At 36.7% G+C, this 19,909-nt stretch overlaps 2 protein-coding genes across 6 annotated transcripts; one reads left to right on the plus strand and one right to left on the minus strand.

Annotated features, from left to right (window-relative positions):
- Positions 1-1,105: 1,105 nt before the first annotated feature.
- On the plus strand, positions 1,106-14,706 carry Ziz (dedicator of cytokinesis protein Ziz). 4 transcript variants are annotated; one of them, XM_043419684.1, is made up of 26 exons: positions 1,106-1,352; positions 1,634-1,750; positions 2,792-2,970; positions 3,181-4,350; positions 4,622-4,783; positions 4,875-4,954; positions 5,045-5,298; positions 5,392-5,633; positions 5,730-5,829; positions 5,927-6,298; positions 6,426-6,623; positions 6,723-6,869; positions 6,991-7,177; positions 7,300-7,326; positions 7,826-8,004; positions 8,095-8,309; positions 8,462-8,869; positions 9,007-9,307; positions 9,387-9,546; positions 9,867-10,027; positions 10,147-10,476; positions 10,579-10,729; positions 11,958-12,220; positions 12,301-12,661; positions 12,782-13,073; positions 13,194-14,706. In XM_043419684.1, the coding sequence occupies exons 1-26, from the start codon at positions 1,254-1,256 to the stop codon at positions 13,426-13,428; spliced, it is 6,390 nt and encodes a 2,129-aa protein (XP_043275619.1). In that variant the 5' UTR covers positions 1,106-1,253; the 3' UTR covers positions 13,429-14,706. The 4 variants fall into 4 exon arrangements, with proteins under 4 accessions (XP_043275619.1, XP_043275620.1, XP_043275621.1 ...); XM_043419685.1 differs by having other exon boundaries at positions 10,579-10,720; XM_043419686.1 differs by lacking the exon at positions 7,300-7,326.
- A 126-nt stretch (positions 14,707-14,832) lies between these two features.
- Positions 14,833-19,338, minus strand: LOC122411138 (uncharacterized). 2 transcript variants are annotated; one of them, XM_043419704.1, is made up of 6 exons: positions 19,123-19,338; positions 18,479-18,510; positions 18,046-18,150; positions 17,712-17,904; positions 17,196-17,555; positions 14,833-17,113 (listed from the first exon to the last, which is right to left on the minus strand). In XM_043419704.1, the coding sequence occupies exons 1-6, from the start codon at positions 19,192-19,194 to the stop codon at positions 16,667-16,669; spliced, it is 1,209 nt and encodes a 402-aa protein (XP_043275639.1). In that variant the 5' UTR covers positions 19,195-19,338; the 3' UTR covers positions 14,833-16,666. The 2 variants fall into 2 exon arrangements, with proteins under 2 accessions (XP_043275639.1, XP_043275638.1); XM_043419703.1 differs by having other exon boundaries at positions 18,037-18,150; positions 19,123-19,337.
- Positions 19,339-19,909: the final 571 nt, after the last annotated feature.

Below are 19,909 nucleotides of genomic sequence, written 5' to 3' on the forward strand. Positions count from 1 at the left end.
TAACACTATTAACGCTGTCAGCAGTGTCAGCGTCCAAGTAGGATGTACCCAAAGTATTGAAAGTGCTACCCCCAAAAACTTATAATTTATGACATTAGAGGCGCCACGAATAGGGACCGTGGACCGTGCGCAGCGTCTACAGTGTCACTACGCGGCCAATTCCAAAACTTTCTAGGTGCAATTTAAAGGATTTAAAGCAAGCGCATATGGGAATTATTACTTTTCGCATTATTTAACAGAATAAAATTATTATTTTTTATCTCATGTCTCGATCGAGAAAATATTGTTGCATTCGAGAGTGCTCTAATGCACAATTTCAACGTCAAGACGTTGAAGTATCAGTAAAATTTTATTATTTCTCAGAGGGCACAGTCCATTCTCCATGGAAAAGTGAGAAACGGACCAAATGGATCAAAAGGTTAAACACTGTCAATTCATCCACTAAACTTTCTCTTTCGCGACGACATTCAAAACGTCATTCGATTCAAACAGATTTTTTCTTCCTTTTACGTCATTTTGATTTTGAATTCGATCATTGTTGATCGGACAAAAACCGATTACTTTAATTATTATTTTTTTCCGAAAAATTAATTATTATTTTCAATGATTTACAGTCAAAATATCATCAGAAAAATTGCCCATTCAGACACGAGAGAGCACGCTCATCGACTGTAGTGCTGCTCTCTGTAGCTCATGCACGGTCCCTATATATTCGCATGATTGCGCCGCCGCGATATAATACGCCAAAAGCAGAAAAAGACGCAACGCGGGTAATGTTGAATGTATTAAATTCAATAACCTTAAGGAAAATATTGCAAATATAATAAAATTTTTCACGCGAAAAAAAAATTCAGTTCAAAAATAAATTCTTATAATATTGTCTATACACCCACACCCACGCATGAAATTTTAAATAAATAACGTAAAAGCTGTTGTTGGTTTTGGTGGTTTTGACGATGACCACCCACGATCTCCCTATACCGTCGGTGGTGATATTTTATGAATGGCATCATTACATGCGAACGTCGCTGTCGTCGCTGTGGTGGTGGCAGCGGTAACAGCAGCCGGGCCCATCGCCGCAAGATGGCCACCGAATAAATTTATATCGGCCAGGGCAGGCCAGGGCCAAAGGTGTCAGCAGGGGTCAGGGTGTAGCGGTGTAGCTGTCGCCAGATCGTACCGTGTGTACAATGTTTACGAACGTGTTTAATCGCGAAAGATGATAAATAATTAAGTGTCATCAATAAGAAACGATGAGCGAAAGAAAGTTTAGCCGTGCTTTGGGAAAGCCCGGTATGGCTGCCCAGCTTCGGGAAACTGTGTCACAAGTTGTACGCGAAAGTACGGTGCAGGTATACGCGCGCGCGGCATATTTTTTCCCGAATGTTATTTGAAAATAAAAATATCATTACTTATTAATTTAATATGTGTCACCTGTGACGTTGATGATCAAAGTTTTATTCGACATGCAATTTCGAATTTTACATGAACATTTCATTGTTTGACAACTTGTAAATCGTGAATAATTTACGTCAAACATTTTTCACGTCCTCTGATTCGGTTATAGCACAAAGTTGATTTCAAATATCGACGATCAATGCCTATTTTATTCTTTTTTTTATTTTCTATTTAGAACAAACCGTTTCTTACCGAGCCTCTGGATTATGAAAATTTTGTTTCAAAAAACAAAACTCTTCTGCAAAATGATCCGCAACGTGAACTTTTGCTCTATCCTCAGGATGACATCTCTGTAAGTTCATTTGCATCGCTTTTTTTTTAAGAAGGGTGGATCACGAAATCAAAATAATCAGAATTTGATCAAATTTGATGATAACATTCTTTGGCATCAAGTATACAAATGCAATTTTTTTCAAATATTTTTACCACATGGTTATCGAATAATTGGGCGTTAAATCGGTGTTCTTCTGCATGAGATTTATAACTGTATATATGTAAACTCTATGCTTATACACTTGAACTTGAGTGTTCAATTACTCGAGAGCTATGTGGTAGAAAAATCTAAAATAATTCATATTGTCTTATATATTTTTAAAGAATATATTTACCAAATTTTATTAAATTCTTATCATTTTTAAATTCTTAATACTTTTAGCATGGTTTAGCATGGCAACATTGTATCGTCGCGATCCACCCTCCCTAACTCTTATCTATTTTGAAAGATAACAGGGCTTCCAGAGATCTATTTTTATTTTGAATTTTTTATCAAGCAACTTGTTTTTTGCTGTTTTATTTCATTTTTTTTTAATCAATTTTTTTGGGAACTAGAAAATTGGGTCCATCATTATTTTCCATTATAAATAAACAAAATCAGACATTTGTTTAGATAAATAAACACCTGCGGTTGAATACAAATTTTAAAAGGGCAGTTTGATACAAGAGAAAAGCATTCTGCTATGAAGTTGTTATGAAAAATTCTGCTATGAGAACAAATACATGAAAAAGTAGATATTATATATGTATCGTGTATATTGTAAAACTAATTATTATTTAAATACTAATACTTGAAATGTTCGTGAGCCAATGGAATGACAAAAATCATGTATCCAATAAACCCTATAATTTCCTGAATGAGTATATAGTTCAATAAGAACATGAATGTCCAATAGCCTTAAATATTTGTATATTGTTTAATTCAGAATTTGCAGTTGGCTAAATTTACATGTGGATAAAAAAAAATATTTTTCAGTTATTTCTAATATCTCTTTTTTTTTTTTCAACTTTCATTATATTAAGAAACTTTGATGTAATAGTTTTTATATTGGTTATGCAGCAAGTTATTCTACCCAAGAGGCACAGAACAACAGTACCGGTTGTTCAGAATATTTTGGATTCATCCGAAGGTGGAGAAACTCTGCTCACTAGAGAATGTCTTCGAACTTACTCCTCAAACTGGAATCTCGTTCGATACAAATATTCAACTTATGGAGGAACGCATACTGAGCTGCCAAAGTATGCCAATTACTTTATTCCATTTATCATTGATTTTCATTTCTAAAATGTGAAATACAAAATAAAAACAGGAATGAAGACGTTGAGTAAATTGGAAAATATATTGCAGCTTGAAAGATCAGCGAATTGAAAAATAGGCTAGAAAAGAACCGAGTTGTTTAATATTCTTGAAAAAATGTGAAAAAATAATAAGCTACCGATTGATCGCAGGTTGACAAAAGGTGATGCATTGAGAGAAGAGATTTATGAGATTGACACAGAAGTGGATCAAGTGGATGAGGACCTTACGAGAAACGATGGAATAACAAAAGAGGGTTATCTGTTGAAGGGTCCAGAAATCGGGAGCGCGGATCGAATGTTTGTAAACATAGGTGCAAAATCGTTTAAAAGAAGATTTTGTCACTTGAGACAGGAGGTGGATGGAACGTACATATTGGAGTTGTTCAAAGATGAAAAAAAGGGTGAAGCCAAATTGGCGATAGTGATGGATTTTTGTACAGAAGTGATAAGAAATCCAAAACGAGGTAGATTCTGTTTTGAGATGCGAATGAGCGGAACTCACAAATCATACAGTTTTGCAGCGGATAACGAGACCGATATGCAAGATTGGTTGTTGAAATTGTCTTCGGTGCTTCAACACTATAAACAACAGGAAGAAAAACGAGCTGCCTCGTTAGAAAGAGCTTGCAACACGCCTCCGCCTTCGCCTCAACCTTTGCCCGTGTATGGAACTCTCAAGGGCCTCGAACAAAGTATGAATCCCCAATTGATCAAATATTCACGAGAAACGGACACGAGTATTTTGTTGGCACGACGAGAAAATCGCAAACGTTTGTTTACCCTTTATAATAATTCTTCACACGCAAAGACACCGCTTGGAAATCCAAATGAAACGAGTATCGACCCTTACAACGAACAGTTTGGTCAACGAATTTTCGTCAAATGTGAAGCTCTCAAATTTCGGCTCCAAGCACCCATCGACGAAAAAGAGTCTCTCTGCCAAGTCGAACCTTATCATACAAGTCTCGCTCTTTTCGACGCTCGGAATGCCCGGAAATTGTCTGAAAATTTTCACTTCGATATCAATCACGAATCTGTTCGGGATCTGGTTGGCGATTTGAGCCCTGTTGGAGTCACTACTGATAACGAGAGCCACGATTTACCTGATGAACTAAAAGGCATTCCATACAATTGGTTGAAAAATCCTAGACAAGCCATTTTCAGCATTAGCAATCCTCATCCTGATATTTTTCTCGTTGTACGGATCGAAAAAATTCTTCAAGGCAGCATTTATCAAACTTCCGAACCTTATCTGCGCGCAACCAAGGATCCACGTCTGGGACTCAAAGTTCACAAACAAGTCAGGGCCTCTTGTCAGAGGTGCGAACTCGTGACATTTTTTTAGTCGTTTAATCTCGAAAAAAATAATGGAAAAGGTAACGATGACGCGGTTTCATCGGTGCATCAAAAAATTAAAAAAAAAACGTCACACAAGCAAATTAGATTTTTGGAAAAAATTAACAAACATTTCATTGTTATATTTCGTTAATAATAATTATTCAGCAGCGGAATCCCTGATTGTTATATTTATTACATCGAGCTCGAATAACAGTTCAATTATTCCTATTGTCTAATTTATTGATTTCTTTAGATTGGGCAATTATCGAATGCCTTTTGCCTGGGCAGCAAGGCCGCTTTTCAGACTGTACAGCAACGAGCTCGATACATCTTCGGACTTTCCTGCCATATATAGACAAGAAGGGAATAAAATTCGCGACGACGAAATATTGAAATTGCTCTCCGAGTACAGGAAGTAAGACACCCACGAAAGTAACCTTCTTTTCAATATCAATTTTATACGTTTTTTTTTCTTTTTTCCTTACAACTTTTACGTTCTTTCGTAGACCTGAGAAATTGAGCAAACTGACCGTTATTCCTGGATGGCTGAAATTGCACATCGAGCCTTTAAGCGATATTCCTGACAGTGAGTTGTAATGAAAAGTGTTATAAAATCAACGCCTTGAGTGTTCGATTTTTCTTTTAGTTTCTAACGAAAAAAATGTATTTTTTTTAGATTCTTTGACAACGGCCTTGATTCCATTGAAACCATTTCCATTGCCGCCTATCGCGAGGCCTACCATCGAAGTAGCCGAATTCGAAGGTTCCTCGGAAAAGGATGTTCATCCTTACACGACCTACGTCAATCATTTATACGTTTATCCACAAACGTTGAATTTCGATACTCAAAAAATATTCAGTAGAGCCAGAAATATCGCGTGCATAGTGGAATTGCGCGATGACGATGGCGAGGACGCCCAACCATTGCGGGTGATAAGAAATTTTTTTCCCTCTTTGAATTTCAAATGAAATATTTCATGAATCCTCGTTATAATATTTGTTCGAGTTTTTTTTTTGCTTCAGTGTATTTATGGAAAACCGGGGTCGCAATTACTATGTCCTCGAGCGAATTGTGCTGTACTTCATCATAACGCCGTACCCTCATGGTATGAGGAAATAAAAATGAGGTTACCCACCAAACTCCATGCCAAACATCATCTCTTGTTCTCTTTTTATCACATAAGTTGTGATATGAATAAGAAAAAGGAAAATGGGGTTGAAAATTGCGTCGGGTATGCATGGGCAGTTCTTTTGCACAAAGGACGGTGAGTTTAGAGACATTTGAAATACATTTTTTTTTCCTTCTTTCTTCTTCACATTCGTTCTTTAGCTGTCCCATTGTTGACACGATTTTTTCTTAGATTGAACGTCGACATGGAAACGAATATCCAAACTCTGCCCGTAGCGACACATTTACCAGCGGGATATCTTGCGATCCAGCCTCTTGGACTCGGGAAAGGGGTAAAAAAAAAAAAGCCTCGCGTTCCATTATTAGTTTTTTACGAATATTTTCCAAATTTATTATTCTTCCTCCTCTTGTTCCTTACGCTGAGTTTAGAATGCTGGCCCCGATATTACGTGGATCGATGGACAACGTCAAATCTTCACCGTTTCGTTTCAATTGATCTCGACCGTCTTTACGCGAGATCCCCATTTGCACAATTTTTTTGTTCACGCCGAAAGAATTTTGGACACAAAACCTTCGGCCGTTCCGTCCGATATGGAAACTTGCAAAATTCTCAAAGCCGCTCACGCCATACAATTGATTACGGCAATTACATTTTTTCCGACAATTATTAATCAATTATTTGCATTGTTGACCTGTAACACGAGCGAGGAAGTCGGTCTTTACATAATCCGGGTTCTCATTCATATCATTAGTCTTGTACACCAAGCCGGTCGAAAAGAAATTCTTCAGGCGTATGTTAAGGTAAGAATATTAGGAATAACGAAAATCAATATTTTTTTATTACGCGCATATTATTTTTATACATATTCTATGACTCGATAAACATCATAGTGTTTCAGGTATTGATAGTCTATTGTATTTTTAACAGTTTGTTTTTGTACCACCAAATATGAGAAATCATGGAGCCACCGTTCACGAACAATTGGCAAAATATTTACCATCGTTGCTGCAACCGAATAACACAGATTTTTTGGTGGTCAACAAATTCATGCATCATTCCAGTTTTTTCTTCGATATTATGGTGAAGAGTATGGCTCAACATATGCTTTCGACTGGAAGAATTAAAGTGAGTCTTCTAATATGTTTGAGTGCGTGCGCGCGCCCGCGAAAGTGTATGAAAACACAAAGGAGGCGGAAAAAAGGAAATAAATTTTTTCAACCACAGATGCATCGTAACGAGAGATTTTCACAACAATATCACAGTGAAATAAAAAATCTATTAGAAGTCATAACGCCGTACCTCATGAATAAATACAAAGAAATGCCGGTCGAGACTCACGAATTGAATAAGAGTTTGGCCCAATTTTTGAAGGTATATTTCGATATTCGAAACTTTGGAAAACTCATAATCCGATATGAATATTATTATTTATTTGGTGTAATTGTGAATTATTGAAAATTTAGCATTAAAAAAACGTGAATGTATATTCCAGAAATGTTTAACATTCATGGATCGTGGATTCGTTTTTCGACTGATCAAAAGTTACATGGACAATTACTCACCGGGCGATCCAAGGACTCTGCAAGATTTTAAATTCACATTCCTCCAAATAATATGTTCTCACGAACATTACGTGTCATTCAATTTGCCAATGATGCAGACACGCGTTACCAGCAAAGGTAAGAATATCTTTATAAAAAGGCTTAATCTTATGAAAAATTCTAGTTTTTGTTTATTTCATTCAAATCGAAGCGGTACTCAAATTATAACGTGACACTAATTTTATGCCTTCGCTTCGAAGATACCGAACAAGAGACAGAGTGTGATGGTATGTTATCGCCCGACAATAAACGCTGTTTCTTATGTCATGAATTTACTTTACATCAAACGCCACCGTGTTCAACAAATGCATCACACAAAAGAACACACTACGTACGAATGGATACGTGAAATGAAAAATTTGCATTGATGAATTGTAACGAAATGAAAAAAAAATATTTTTAAACAATTCATGAACGTTTGATCTTGATTTTTAACTGAAAAAAATTTATAAAAATCATTGATAAAAGATTTTTGTTGCATTCCATCAGTGCGAACTTCATTATCTTTAAAAGTCACTATCTGTTGTTTATAACTTAGTGTTCCGATAGAATTTTGATTGGAAGAATGCCATTATTTGGAAGTTTTTTCTAGCACTTGGATGTTTTATCACTCTCTCTCTCTCTCTCTCTCTCCTCTCTTTAAATTACGTTAACACAAATCAATTGTAAAAATTTAAATAGTGACGAAAATTTTACAACCATCGGTATAAATGGTTTTATTTATAGATTACATAAGCGAGTACTGCCTGTCTCAAGATTTCTGCAAGCATCATTTCTTAGTCGGTCTACTTCTTCAAGAAGTTAAAATATCCCTCAACGAGGTCGTACAAATACGGAAAGTTGCGATCATCACGTTACGAGATTTGCTCGCGAAGCACGAACTCGACGACAGATATCAGAATAAGGCTTGTTGATTTTTTAAGTAGACGCTCTAAAAAGTCAATTATTATGTTAGTGTCAAATTTAATAATAAATAATATTTCTATTCGTTTCAGGGACAACTTAGTCGGATAACATCGATTTACATTCCGTGGTTGGGAATCGTCTTGGAGAATCTTCACCGTCTTCAGTCCGTCCATGACGCTAATGATAGAGTCATAGAGTTCGATCGAAATCACGATACAAGAGTGTCGAGCAGTAATTCTTTTGTTGTTAATAAAGATCCCGGTGTTCCAACAAGCGTAACCGATACCCCAAAATCAATTCATAGGTAAATAATCGATAAATAACTTTTGATATTTGTGTATCATCCGAGGGTAATAATATTTATCAACGAATGACAAGCGCATGCACCATTGAGGCGAACGTGGAAGAAATTTCGAAAAATTCATCGGACAATAATCGCAACATTATCATTCTCAGGTTGACTCTTCATCTCGATTCACAATCTCCGATAAGAGGATCAATGCAATTGCGGGATTCAACGTATTTTGCTGCGATAGCTGGACAAGGAATGGCGAACGGGTATTCGTGCGCGAGTATCGAGTCAAATGCCTCGACGATGTCGAGTACTTCGCACTCTCACATCTCCCAAGAAACGACTATTATTCGTGAACCCATAGAGAATGGTTGTTCCGAGCGTAAAGGACATTCGAGATCATTGAGTGTAACACAAACGTCTCCGAGATGCGACAAGCTGCAATCTTCCGAAATGAAAGATTTACTCGTTTGCTTTTTATTCGTTATAAAATACCTTGGCGATCATCAAATCATTGCTTGGTGGCAGCAATGTTCGGATTCTGAAATCTTGAGCTTCTTCACCGTTATAGAGTCAGTTGTAGAATTTTCTATATCCATTAACTTGTTTTTTTTTTCCTAATAAACGTTGATTCTTTATTTGCATTCGTATTATATAAATAATAATAATCGGAATCGTTGGTTTTTTTCTTTTCTTTTCATATCTCCAGAATGAGTCTACATCATTTCAAATATATAGGAAAACGCCAAGTAGCCGTAAACGTAGCGAGCACCGGCGGAAAGCCTCGAACGGTGAAAGCTATGACATTACCCGCAAGAATGGCACCTCCCGATTTTTCATCCGATAGTCCGGCTACTGGAACTCTCCAGCCTCACAATAATACAGCACGCGAAAGTCTCGTCGACGATGAAAGTGGCAAATTTCATCAGGCTCTCCTCGAAGCCAATATGGCAACGGAAATCGGACTCATCACCCTCGATTGCATCGGACTCTTTTGCATTCATTTCAAAGTAAGAGCAATCTCAATCTGACTCGTTCAAACGATGAAAATTCATACGATATATTGACGATATTATTTTTGGTCCACAGGATATTTTACTCGCCGGCGATGGCGACAACCCAATAATGCAAAAACTTTTTACAATCTACTTAACTTTCCTTCAAATCGGACAATCCGAAACTCTGCTTCGTCACGTTTTTGCTGGGCTTCGAGCCTTCCTCAATAACTATTCCATTGCGTTATTTCAAGGCAAGAGGAATTAACTACTTATACAAATATATAATCTTTATTATAATTTATTATACCTTTATTATAAAGTCGAATCTCATTTTTAATTCTCCCATCTACGTCGTCATTACCACATAATTACCAAAGACTCGATATTTTCTTAAAATTTATTTGCTACCATACGAATAAGTAAGACGAAGCGTTGGTCGGTTAGAAAGTTAATCGTAGAAATATGAACTCGCGTGTATGAAAGTCCGTAGTTGTTTTATTTTTTTCTTCAGTCAAACCGGCGGCATCGTGTACTCTGATTATGTAACAAATTGCATTCTTTTCGTATGCAGGGAGCGCGGTGTTTTGTGGTCGATTGTGTTACGAGTTGTTGCGATGTTGCAACAGTAAATTGAGCTCTATCAGACAGGAGTCTTGTGCTCTATTGTATCTGCTGATGCGAAGCAATTTCGAGTTCACCAGCAGAAAAGGATTGACCAGAGTGCATTTGCAGGTGAGTCAAATCGAACGTGAATAACAAACGAAAAAAATTTAATCGTATATACTTTCAAACACGCGCACACACACACGCACACACACACACACTGTTTCTCTATTTTTCTTATCGTCAAGGTGATTATTTCCGTGTCTCAAATGTTGGGCAATGTGATCGGTTTGAACAACTCGAGATTCCAAGAATCATTGTCGTTAATAAACAGTTACGCCTCCTCCGATAAAGTAATGAAAGGCACCGGCTTTCCCGTCGAAGTTAAAGATCTTAACAAACGTATCAGAACCGTTCTAATGGCAACAGCACAAATGCGAGAACACAACAACGATCCCGAGATGCTCGTCGATCTTCAACACAGTCTCGCTAATTCTTATGCCAGTACGCCCGAACTCCGGCATACTTGGCTCGAAACAATGGCTAGAAATCATGCGAGAGATGGAAATTTTTCAGAGGTCAATAATTTCAATATTTGTATTAATAATGACTATTTTTATCAATAGAATCAATAGAATCGTCGACCATCATTCATAATTTTTTGTTCTTTACTTCATCAGGCTGCTTGCTGTCAACTGCACATCGCCGCATTAATGGCAGAATATTTGAAATTAAGAAAAATGCACTCGTGGGGCGCTGAAGCTTTCGATGAAATTTCAGTTAATATTTCAAGAGATGAACGGGGTCTTAAGCTTGACGCCGGTGAGATTTGTATGTTTTTTGCACAATGTCCTTGGTACAGCTATGAACTAACATCGCATGGCTACTACTAATCCCCGCAGAGATCGAAATTAAATGTTTGAATGTTTTGTCGTTGTTTTTTTTTTTTTTTTTTTTTTCTCCATTAAATTACATGTCGTGTGATTGCACACACGCTACGCTTTTTTATATTTTTAATTCAACTTGATACAAAATTAGAGTAAATTCGTTAAAGTGAAATTAAGGTGATCTATCAATTGCGCGGTGCTTGCGCGAGTGCGAGAGAGATAGCTGCAAAATGGTTACCCGTTTTACTCGGACAGCCTTGATTTTTTGAGAAAAATAAAGGTTACACCTAGCTGTTCTCTGACAAAATGAGAATAGCGTGTAACTCGTATTTTCTTTCAAATATCAACCTACTCGGAATAAAAAAATAAACGTGAAAAAAAAAATACGGGAAACTGGAGCATTTCGAAAATTCACAGCTCACTTGACCAGCTGAAACTCGTTTTGAAAATTTTCAGTGTTGTTTGGGTATAGAATGAGGTACATTCCCTGAAAATTTCAAGCCATTCCATTATGGTATAAAAAATTCCCAACTTTTTGAAAATGATGATTTTTCAGAAATCAAGTGGCTTTGAGAGTATGTGTGTCAAAAGGAGCGTGGTAATATTATATTCGTATATGCAGTTATAGAATATATACCTAGATGAAAAATTAGAGCCGTATTAAAGCCGTCTGCGTGAAAAATTATCGCTACAGCCACGTTTCAAAAATGCGGGAAATTTCGTAAAAATAGTCATTTAAGAAAAGGGTGCTAATTCAACCGGATTTTCGTTTGGAGTGAATAACTATTTTTTTTCTCAAAAGTAGAAGGTTCAAGAGGAAAAATGCCGCTTCATACGCGAAACTTTGAACCTCATAGAGTTGGCATTAAAAAATCATGTAAATGGCTAAAAAAAACTGACTTTTTAAGAAATTCAAAAAATTCAACAGCGGTAAAAAATTCATGTACGGACTTGAAATTTGGGAGATCGTCTTATTTTATAATGTACTATTTGGATAAAATTCGGCAGCCAAATAGGTGACCCATGCGCGCAGGCTGCGGTCGAAAAGTAATGAAATCTGCCCATATGTATATATATAAAAGTTTAATTCGCTGCCTGTCTAATTGCTTCGGAATTGACGTTCATTAAATATGAAAAATGCGTCGAAAGTACAACAGTCGGGTTTTCCTCAGGGATCCAAGATATTCATTACAATGAAAGTCTTCTTCTCGAGCAATTGGAAATGTGTGCAGAAATGCTTGAAAAAGCTGAACGGTACGAGCTTCTTGGCCCTTTGTACCGCCTGATAATCCCAATTTACGAGAACAAACGTGATTACGGAGCGTTGTCACAGTGTTACACGCATTTGTCCCAAGCTTGCACGAAGATCGTCGAAGTTACAAAAACTGGAAAAAGATTGTTGGGAAGATTTTACAGAGTAGCCTTTTTTGGATCCGTAAGTAATAATATGGCTCTTCGATTTTCCTATTTATCATTTTCTTCATTTTCAATTCAAACAATGAATTATCCTTTTAGGCGTATTACGAAGAGGAACACGGACAAGAATACATTTATAAAGAACCGAAAGTCACGTCCCTGTCAGAAATCTCAGACCGGCTTTATCGTTTGTACTCGGAGAAATTCGGCTCAGAGAACGTTAAAATAATAATGGATTCGGTGCCCGTCGACGTTAGCGAATTAGACACGAAAATAGCTTATATACAAGTGACACACGTTGTACCTTACTTCGAAAAATTTGAATTAGAAAACCGACAGACCGAATTTGAGCTTAATCATGACGTTTATTGCTTTATGTTTGAAACACCATTTACTAAGGAAGGAGGAAAAGCGAGAGGAAACCCTGAGGATCAATGGAAAAGGCGAACGATACTAACGAGTAAAAACAAATTTATTACTTAATTTTTTTTTTTTTTACGCTTTTTTATCAATATGGGAAAAAAAAATTCACATATCCGTAATTTATTGATCGTGGAACTAAAGAAAAAAATCATTGCAGCCAAATGCTTATTTCCGTATATAAAAAAACGCATTCCCGTGGCGGAAAAACGGATAATAGAGCTGAGTCCAATCGAGGTAGCTCTGGACGAGATGCGACAACGTGTACAAGAATTGGAGGACGTTGCTCTTATTGCACCTACTGATGCTAAAAAATTGCAATTGCGTTTGCAAGGGAGCGTGTGCGTTACCGTTAATGCGGGACCGCTCGCTTACGCATCCGCTTTTTTAGATCCTGCCTGTTCGTCCAATTATCCGGACGACAAGGTTGAAGAATTGAAGGATGTTTTTAGGTACTTGAAAGGCGGTCATCAATTCATATTTTGGCTGTGCGGGGCATTCGTACTGGCATAAAAATCGTTAGTGTCAAATATCAATAACATGGTTTCCTCCTTTTTTTTTTCTTTTTTTAGGGATTTCGTCAAGATATGTTATACTGCGCTGCAAATAAACAGCAAATTGATAACGGCAGATCAACACGAATACCAGGAAGTATTGCGAGAGAATTATCAAAAGCTCTGTCAAAATTTATCCTCCCTACTCGGAGAATCCATATGGCCGGACGAGCAAGTTGGTAGTTTCAAGAGAAACAGCGCTGCACTTTTCAGCGCGATAAGCGGCGCAAATAACCATACCAGTATAGCTTAAACCTTCATTGTAACTACGAGGCATTTTTTTTTTCTTCATTGTAAGAGTACTAGCTCGTTGTCCTACAAGGGAGAATTTATTTCGCGAAAGTCGCAATTGACGACCTCGTATTCGAGTCAATAAATAGTCCAATTAATCGCGAGACAATTCCGCAAGAAAATGCAAGTCGCGTAGATAAATGTTATGTTCTCGGTAATATTCATACTAACGCCCAAGTCTGATTGATTATTTGTATATGGAAGTTATATTAACGACAAATCTGTATGGATGTATTTAATATAAACGCACAAGCGCAACACAAACCCTTAGAAAATATGTATATATTTGTGTAATAGCGACTGGATAAACAAGGAAGCGAAGAAAGAAAATTGCCCACGAAAACTCAGATTAGTGTAACAATCGAAAAAATTATATAAATCTAATGACAAAAATTTTGATAAACGCAAATCTTGTTTTCTAATACATTAAACTTGTGTTCAATTGCACTTGGAAATAAAAAAGAAGGAGAAAAAGTACTTTAGAGAACTAGGCTGACCATAGGTCACACATTAATTCGAGTCAATTTCTACGTCATTTCGTCGTCTTTTTTTCAACCACGCGACAAATAAAAAATCAAAATTATTGGCATTATCATATTTTGATCAGTATCCCTGTATGTGATGGATATATCGTTTTTTTTTTAGTTTTGTCTCGAAAAAATTAAATCAAAAAGTACGTGATTTACAAGACCTTTTGTTTCGACTACGAAGATTTGTACATATCGATGTGTAAGATGCGCTCTTTTTGTTCTGGTGATTCCCCATTGCTTTACTGGTTACAAAAAAAAAGTAGGAGAAAACACAAGAATTATAAAATTTTGTTTCGTCGTTCGGAGAAGATAGCACGAAAGACCAATGAACACATTTTATTCAGTTCTGCGAGTAATAATCAGGAGTAACCACTCTCAACGCTGTAGAGAACAAAAAACATAAAAACGAGACTGAAAGCACAAAACACGACCGTGTTTCAACTATTATAAAAACAATATCAATACTCCAAGTAGCACGGGGTAGCATTATGCAACAAATAAACAGCACAAAACGTCAATCCTCACGTCCATAGTCATTTTTTTAACGAACCTTTGTACTAAGATGATTACACGTTCAGAAAATCGAGCTCACCTACTTGTATGTCATAATTATTCGTATATTTACTACAAGTATTATTATTATTAATCCACGCTGTCGAACCATTGAAAAAACAACGTGAGTCCATAATAAATCCATACTCCCACATTGACGTGAAAGCAAACATATTTTTTTCTCCATCCTTTAATTTCTATTTTCAGGCTCGATATTTAGGGGAAAAAAGGAAAAAAAATCTTTTGGAAAAAAAGGATGAAACAAATAGAAAACGAATACTTGGTTGAAGATCAGAAGCTCAAACAAATGTATTTTTTTTCATAAAAGCCTGAATTTATTCGTATTATATTCCATGAAAAAATACATGACGACAATACGTGGTGTGGTGTACGCGAATGATATATTGTGATAAACGAATCGCTCTGACCATTTTTTCGTGTTGGTTGAATTATTTTCACATTTATCACGTTACGTTCATCTAATTTTAATGACATTCATTCAATTTCATAATAACATTGTACAATGTGCGCATTGCGATGCAAGAACTTAATCTTGAAATTTTTCTTTGAATCATTGGAACGTGAACCTTCCGTGCATACCATACACAAATATTAAAACTAATCAGTGTTTCATATCTATATGTTTATAAATATGGTATGGTTTGTGCACACCACCTCATTTTTCTTTCTCTTTCGCTCTTTGCTGTTTTATCAAATTCGAAAGTTTATCATTTTTGCCACTTGAGATTCAAAACTTATCATACTATGTTCTGACGGACTTGATATCATAAATTAATATTGTCTCGGACGCATCTTCACCTTTGCTAAAGTTCTTTGGGTGGCCGTTATTTCTGGATTGTGGGTGCGCGTGCGCGCGTGCACGTGTGTGTGTGTGTGTGTGTGTGGTGCGCGCGCGTTATCCTCTTTTTTTCTTAATTCCCCGACTTTCAAGTTGAAGTTTGAGGCTCACATAGAGAGTCGTCCACGAAGATTGACGCGTTTGATTATTTTTTCAAGTCAATCTAATTCTTCGAAACACGATTTGTTTAGCCCATTATTTACAGCTTTTTTCACTTAAATTGTTTATAATCTCTGCTCCAGAGCATAGTCATAACGTTCAATCCGTTTAACTCTATACACAATTACAAATTTTTTAAAAATTTTTTTCAAATAAAATATCAAGTTCCAGTTATAATGAGCTGGTTTGGTATAGCGAGAAAACGTTTGAAAAAGTTGCAAAAAAGTAATTTAACGATTTGTTTTCCAATAAAAATTAAAACGCGTTACACTCTTTGCTTCTCAACACCTTGAAAAATATACAATTGTAAATAATTTGAGAAGCAGTTATTTTAATTTGCTGTTATGATAACGCAAGTCAAAGTTACTTGAAGAGAAAATTCTATCTAGCAATTTTTAATTTCACTATACGCGATCTATCCCAACTATTCCGGGATTCGTAGCATTTTTATTAATTAGGTCAACACTGGAATTATTATCACCGAAATATATTTAACACGATTAAACGCCGAGGGCAGTAAAAGATTAGAGTTTAGTATCAACAGCTCGCTCGTCTCTGTTTCACGTCCGATTATTCATCATTCTCACCGACACTACATCACTAAAAAATTTTTTTCTTATCTACTGATCTATAAAGTAGGCGATTTCTTTTTTCTTCCAGATTAATGTTTAAATCATTTCCGAGTATGCGAATCAAATTTGACGTTACAAAAAAATTGCATAAAACAAGCGTGTACTTAGTAATAATAGTGGTGGTGGTGGTGGTGGTGGTGGTGGTGGTAGTAGTAGTAGTAGTAGTAGTAATAGTAGTAGTAGTAGTAGTAGTAGTAGTAGTAGTAGTAGTAGTAGTAGTAGTAGTAGTAGTAGTAGTAGTAGTAGCAATAGTAGTGGTTAGAATAAATAAATGACTAGGTTTGTTGCTTAAGCAGTCTCAATTATTTAAAAAAAATGTCTAACTTGCCGAGGAATGAAAAACACATTGATTCATTATATTTTTTTTCTCCTCGTTTCCAGTTCCGAACGCATGAGATATTGCCGATAGCTTCTACTACCATATAAGTGACGACTCGAAAGAAAGACTTAAATTAAATAATAATCTTGTCATAATTGTTCTTCCTCCTGTTCGGGTAATGAGGAGCCACGTTCGCTGCTGCCGCAATGAAGCAAAGTATTTCCAGCATCGTTTTCATCCTGTTCGGCCAGTAAAGGAACAAATTGTTGACCGCAGCTGTTGTCAGTGTGCTCCGAAGGCCTTCTGCTTTGTCCCGGGAAAAGAGATAAGGGAATAGTGCCCGAAGGAGTAGTCGGTGCGGAACGTGAAAGCCAACGTTTCGTTTTGTTTCGAGAACTCGGCAATCCAAGCGGCATATACATTTTTCCGCGTGCTCTTCTACCACGCGACGATGCGATTTCACCCGGACTCACTGGTCTCTGTTGTATATTGTTGGGACGATTTTCATGATGATTCCGGTTGTGAGTGTTCGGTGGAAAATTCAGTTCACTTGGCACTTGAGGAAGCTGTTGGATTTTGTCGAGCAGCTCTCGTAACTGTAAAAAAGAAATCGGTGCAACAATCGAGATTTCAAAAAATTCATCGAAAAACCATTGTAAATAAAAATAAATGAAATACCTCTACAGTGGGACTAGTAGCTCTGGGTGGCGAACACGGTGATTGAGCAGCCAAACTCGATATGTCAGACGTGGTTCTATTATTTGCTAGCGAAACAATCGATCCGGCATTGATGATTTCTCCTCTCTCGCAACCGCCCATTGTCGAAAGTCCGTCGAGACTATTGTTACACGAATACGGGGGTGGGATTATCGTGTTAGCCTCATTTACAACGTTGCACATAAAACTCGAGCTCAAAGAATCGAGTGTACTCGCGTGCGACAATGTCCGGAAGTAACGCATTACGAAACCAGATGTCCCCTTGCCAATTCCTTCATCGTAGCCTATTACCAGTGGATATAAATCCGGTTTTGCAGTGACCTAATTGAAACAAGTAGTTCTTTAAAGCATCCCCGGTTGGCATAGCGTTAATTTCAAATATTTATGAGACATCGCTTTAACAATATTGACTCACGTGATCATTCAAAAACTATGAAATTTGCTTGATTTTTAGTACAACCTATTATGATAATATACCTCGTTATAAGGTGGTGGGAGGGCCTGGATGAAAGAGCTACATCTGCTGTAATGCGGCGGCGGATAAAAAGATACGGAGGAGGTCCTTTCGGAAGTGCTCCCATCTTCGGAAGCCTCGTCCCTCCTATGCAGTCTATGGCAAAGCCAACAGCCGCAAATTGTCGCCAAAGCTAACCCGCTCAGGATTGCAGCCCTGATAAACAACCCAAAATCTAATGAAAAAAACTGTCTCAAAGATAATTAAAATATATCATATATTCTTTTCTCCGAAAACAAAATTGTAAACAAGTCTCCAAATTTTTGTACTTCATATTTGTTTACTAACAATAAATACCAGTATGTTGAAATCAAGAATGCAAACATCTCAAACAGTGTTGGAGCAGGTGGCGAATAGACGTAACAACAGCCAAGTGTACAGCACTCCTTCGGCGGAGAGCAACTGCATTCAAAAATCGTTTTATTCTTGTACTCAATACCTTTCGTATGTTTCTTTCAAGTATCACATTTACTTTAATTCATTCACCCATAAGAATTTTCATTAGATATAACACAAAGCTTGGAAATAATTAAGAGATACAATCCCTGAGTCTACAATATCAATCATTAATTATTCATTTTGATATAAAAAAGAAAATACATGTCAATACCAATTTGTTCAACCTAATTTTTGGACTTTAACAAAAAAAATTTCAGTTCGTTTGGTAGACAAGCTTATTCGAGTGATACCCTTTTTTTGTGATTCGCGTATATATTTTAAAGAAACTTACACATGCCCTCCATTGCAGAATTTGGCAGAGACCTTAAAACGGAAAGAAGAAAAAAGGCTCATGTTAATGGAAAGAACGAAAAAGAGAAGGAAAATGAAAATAATTTCATTTATGGGAACGAAAATTACGATTCAATGTTAATTGAAGGTCACATTAAAATAATAAAAGGAGATATCATCGGAAATGCACATATAGGAGCAGCACATGACGAAACGTAAAGACAAAAACAAAATGAAAAAACAAAGATTTGCATTCACGGGTCACGATAGTCACGAGGCAGAGTGGCGGTACATCTTTTCATGGGTCGATTACTAAGAAATAAAAAATGAAAACTGCACTCAAGTACGGATATATTCATTATTGTAAATTGGTGTGGGAGTAAAAAAAGATAAATGAAAAGAGATAAAGCACGAAAGCAGCACGGTATATTTATTATTGATCGACTTTCCGCGTTGAAGGGAACAAAGACGAGACACAATAAGTTAAAACAGTATAAACACGTTTGCACTAATAAATTTTCTCCGTATATCCTGAATATGGGATAAGTTATTAGAAGATCATTCCCGAAAAATCGTAGCACTCGAATAATAAGCATTATAAATTTAAACGTATGATCACAATAACGTTATGATTGTAATTCTTACAGGACCAGCGAAAAAAATTGTCGGAACAGCAAATACGATTAGTTGCAATCTACAACGGTACGACTGCACCATATTATAATCAGGAACACGTTACGCGGATTGCCGCTGAAAAATTATAACTACGGTAATCTGTCCCCTCCCCCTTACTCTCCCTCAAACTTTACTCTGCTCACTTATATACATATTTTGTTTTGGTTTTGGTTTTGGTTTTTTTTTTTTTTAATGAAATTTAGCGTCTACGTTTTACCACATAAACTGCATCCCCCTCGCCGTTCCTCCAGTCGAGGTGGGAGGGGTGGGAGGACGCAGGCAGCAATAATCCACGGATCCTGCCGATTCTGCGCAGCGTGTAAATCTTTGGCGTTTCTCGCCGCGCCCTCGCAGTGATCGCCTCCTTGATTGAACTTATGAGTGAAATACATTTGTGGCGGGTGATTCATAAATAACTTCTATATGTATTTTTCTTTCCCTATTACGACGAGCGAAAAAAAAATTATATAATCTTTTACCTTTGATCTTTCTATCCAAATTTGGCTGTACTTCCGAAAAGCGGAAACCGAATTTTGAGCTGAAATTTTGCATACTGCTTCTTTATAACAATATAAGACTTCCCTTAAAAGGATTTTTGGCGACTAGCAATATTTATTGAGAAATTGAATTTTTAAGTTGCTATTTTAGCCCGAGCAAGTATATCTATATCGCTTATCTCGCTCAGCCGGTATCCTCACTTCGCTATAGTGCCTAGGCTACATGGATGGCAAACGTTGCGCTCCTTTTGGCTGGGCTA

Source organism: Venturia canescens, chromosome 5 (genome assembly GCF_019457755.1).
Source record: "Venturia canescens isolate UGA chromosome 5, ASM1945775v1, whole genome shotgun sequence".
NCBI classification, from domain to species: Eukaryota; Metazoa; Arthropoda; class Insecta; order Hymenoptera; family Ichneumonidae; genus Venturia; species Venturia canescens.

Excerpts from the sequence above, each read along its gene's own strand:
- Ziz (XM_043419684.1), top strand. The coding sequence starts at position 1,254 with ATGAGCGAAAGAAAGTTTAGCCGTGCTTTGGGAAAGCCCGGTATGGCT. Across the intron at positions 1,353-1,633 it reads TACGCGAAAGTACGGTGCAG|AACAAACCGTTTCTTACCGA; the intron begins GTATACGCGCGC and ends TTTTCTATTTAG. Across the intron at positions 6,624-6,722 it reads TTTCGACTGGAAGAATTAAA|ATGCATCGTAACGAGAGATT; the intron begins GTGAGTCTTCTA and ends TTTCAACCACAG.
- LOC122411138 (XM_043419703.1), bottom strand. The coding sequence starts at position 19,194 with ATGGTGCAGTCGTACCGTTGTAGATTGCAACTAATCGTATTTGCTGTT. Across the intron at positions 18,511-19,122 it reads CAATTTTTTTCGCTGGTCCT|GTCTCTGCCAAATTCTGCAA; the intron begins GTAAGAATTACA and ends TTCCGTTTTAAG. Across the intron at positions 17,556-17,711 it reads TCCCACCACCTTATAACGAG|GTCACTGCAAAACCGGATTT; the intron begins GTATATTATCAT and ends TGTTTCAATTAG.